At 40.0% G+C, this 2,777-nt stretch overlaps 1 protein-coding gene across 1 annotated transcript; it reads right to left on the bottom strand.

Moving 5' to 3' along the window:
- Positions 1–83: 83 nt before the first annotated feature.
- LOC110099288 (transcription factor NIGTH1) lies at positions 84–2,331 on the bottom strand. Its single transcript, XM_020826385.2, has 4 exons — positions 1,923–2,331; positions 1,307–1,825; positions 1,008–1,084; positions 84–587 (listed from the first exon to the last, which is right to left on the bottom strand). Exons 1-4 carry the CDS (start codon positions 2,119–2,121, stop codon positions 219–221), a joined length of 1,164 nt encoding a protein of 387 aa, XP_020682044.1. The 5' UTR covers positions 2,122–2,331; the 3' UTR covers positions 84–218.
- Between the last annotated feature and the right edge of the window lie 446 nt (positions 2,332–2,777).

Raw genomic sequence — 2,777 nt, 5'->3', positions numbered from 1 at the left:
ATGGTAGTACGTATAGAATATAAAAAGAATATAATTTCCCACCAAAAAAAAAGGTGCAAACCGATTCATTCAATCTCGAGATAGAGCCCTAATTTGATAATTTCATTACTGAAAGAAATGATGATTCATAGAAGCCCTTCGCTAACCGAAAAACCCTAATCGGCTAATCCCAAACAGAATAGTTTCCGCAATATGAAGCTAAAGAGACCCCCACTCCCTCAGAATTTCTCCACTACGTCGCCGTCCTCCGCTTCCACTCCGCTGATCATCTCCACCACCTCCTCCTCTATGCTCTCCGACTCCGAAGAACCTCGCCGATTCTTGAAGGCCGAAACCGCTCGGCCGCCGCCGCCCGATAGCAACGGCGAGAGGTGGTAGAGCGGCGGCGGAGGGCAGTAGTGCGCCGGCGAGGGGTTGGCGCCATAGAGTGTGGTCCCCGCTGCCACGGCCGAAGCTGCTGCTGCTGCTGACGTGGCGTACCCTGGTGGGACCCAGATGCCTCCTAGGACTACAAGTTGCGGCGCCATCGCTGTTGTCGGCGGCGGCGGCGGCGATTGCATTGGCCTTCTTGTGTGGAGCCTGTACTTCTGCGCATCGGTTAAGCAAAAGAGTCAAAAGGAGTCCGTTTGTAGTCAAAGCTTTCAGGTTGTAGAAGAAAGTTCACTCCTCATTACTTATTTCTGTACAGAAAATTCTATAATCATTTCTTATAGAAATTTAGATAAAAAATCCGTAAAGATATAATCTTTTTTGCAAATTATGTAAAATATTTCTTTTTGAATTTATATCGCTGTTTGATTATTTCCTTGTGATTATAAAACTAAAAAAGAGTGTGCCGTTTTGTTGAGGAAGGGCCATTGGCTCCTCCCCTAAAACTCTATTTTGTGATATGAGGTTCCTGTGCATTCATGATTAAAGAGCACTCAAAGTCTATAAATAAATAAATAATAAGAAAAGCATAATTAGTCAAGCTTTACACAATGTTGAGAGAGAGAGAGAGAGAGGACCTGCAGATGGCTTTTCACCTCATCATTGGTGAGCCCATCAACGTTCATTAGCTCTCTGATTTGCTTTGGAGTGGCAACTGTGGACAGAATTGATAACTCAATTGAGGAAGAGTAGTTAATCCAATGATTAGATTCATAATCTGCTTTAAATTTGAAGAATTAACCTTTTAATAGAAAAGAGCAACGTTACAGTGACACCATATTACACATAATTTCAATTTAATTAAAAGATAAATTTTTTATAAAATATAATTAGTTTTATTGAAAAATTTATGTTCAATAGTACTTCAATTTATTACCTTGAGACCCACCCAATATATGCAGGGCATTGACAAACCGCCGGTGCAACTCCGGTGACCAACATCTCCTCGCCTTCCTCTGAGTAGCCGCCGGTGCCGCAACGTCGCTGGAAACACTACAACTTCCTTCTCGCTTACCCTGCTTCTCTTCACCTTCATTACTCTTACTACAGCTCTCCTTCTCCTCCATCTCCTTCTGAATAGAACGAGCCAAAGCAAGTTCAGAAATATCCTTTTTCTTCTGCTTTGAGAAAGGTTGAAATGCTCCTCTAATTCTTGGTTTAGCATCTAGTACCAGCTTAGAGCTGAAAGTCACCAATGAATGCTCCTCTTCCCCTTGCTTTGCAGAGTCGGCCTCATCAGCAGCCGGGCTGCTCCATAGCTGTGCCGACACCATCCAGTTCGCCATCTCAGATTCTTCGACGCTCGTCTTCTTCAATGGGATGAATTCTTCGAGCACTGGCTGAGCTTCTTGGCTTGCTTGGTATGTCTCCAATTGCTTCCTGTATGCCTCCATGGCTTTGCAAGGCGATGTGTTAGCATATTTTTGCTATGTTTCACAATTATTTGACAATTAAGCAAGATAGAAAGCAGAACCAAATGAAACCTTAGTTACCGTTGTTGAGTAGCTGCATGCAAAGTGGGAGCTCACGCTTGAAAGCTTCAATCTTGAGACTCTCCTCCTCAAGACGAGCAAGAAAATCTTGCAGCTTGTGCATGTGATCTGCAATTGGATTCTGATTTTGGTTAATAGAGTAGCTACTGATTAGCTTGTAATCCAAACTAATTAGCTCTGAAGAAGAAGAAGAAGCCATAAGAATGAAATGAAGCAAATAAAATAGTTGTTTTGGTTATCGTCTCCTATGAATGATGATTATGATGATCATGGAGTTGGTGTGATGAATGAAAAGAGGAGCCAAATGGATGAGAACGCAGAGGAAATTGAAGAAAGGATCCCCTTCTTTTATGTGTGAGTGCGAGGAAGGGAATAAAGTGAAGTTTGAAGAGAGGAAAAGGAAAAAGAAGTAATAAAAAGTAAAGAGATGGTAACTTCTTGCAGAGAACAAAGCTGAAAAAAAAAAGCCTGACTTGGTTTCTTATGAAGGGAATCAAGCTGCAATACACAGTCATGTGCTAGCTTGTAATGTTTTTTCAAGTAATCCTAATTATCTATTATCTAAAATTTAAGTTCATACCAAAGAAGTTACCAGGAATGAATAATATTACATTCTTAGTTCAAATTTTTTTTCTTTCTTAGTTCCATTTTTTTTTTAATTTTGAAAAATATTATTTTCAATATTTCGTAGAGAAACTCTCTTTGTAAATGCAAAATAATTTTGGAAACAAATTTGTAAAATATGTTTGAGGTCTTTTTCATAGAATTCCTTTCTCATATGTATATCAGATTTCAATCACAAAACTAGCATATTCTTATTTCCTTTTTGAGCCTTATCTTCTTTTCAAAGGCACA

This window comes from Dendrobium catenatum, unplaced genomic scaffold, assembly GCF_001605985.2.
Source record: "Dendrobium catenatum unplaced genomic scaffold, ASM160598v2 original_scaffold_239108, whole genome shotgun sequence".
Lineage (NCBI taxonomy): Eukaryota > Viridiplantae > Streptophyta > Magnoliopsida > Asparagales > Orchidaceae > Dendrobium > Dendrobium catenatum.
Note: the sequence above shows the minus strand (reverse complement) of the source record. Positions and strands in the feature narration are given on the sequence as shown.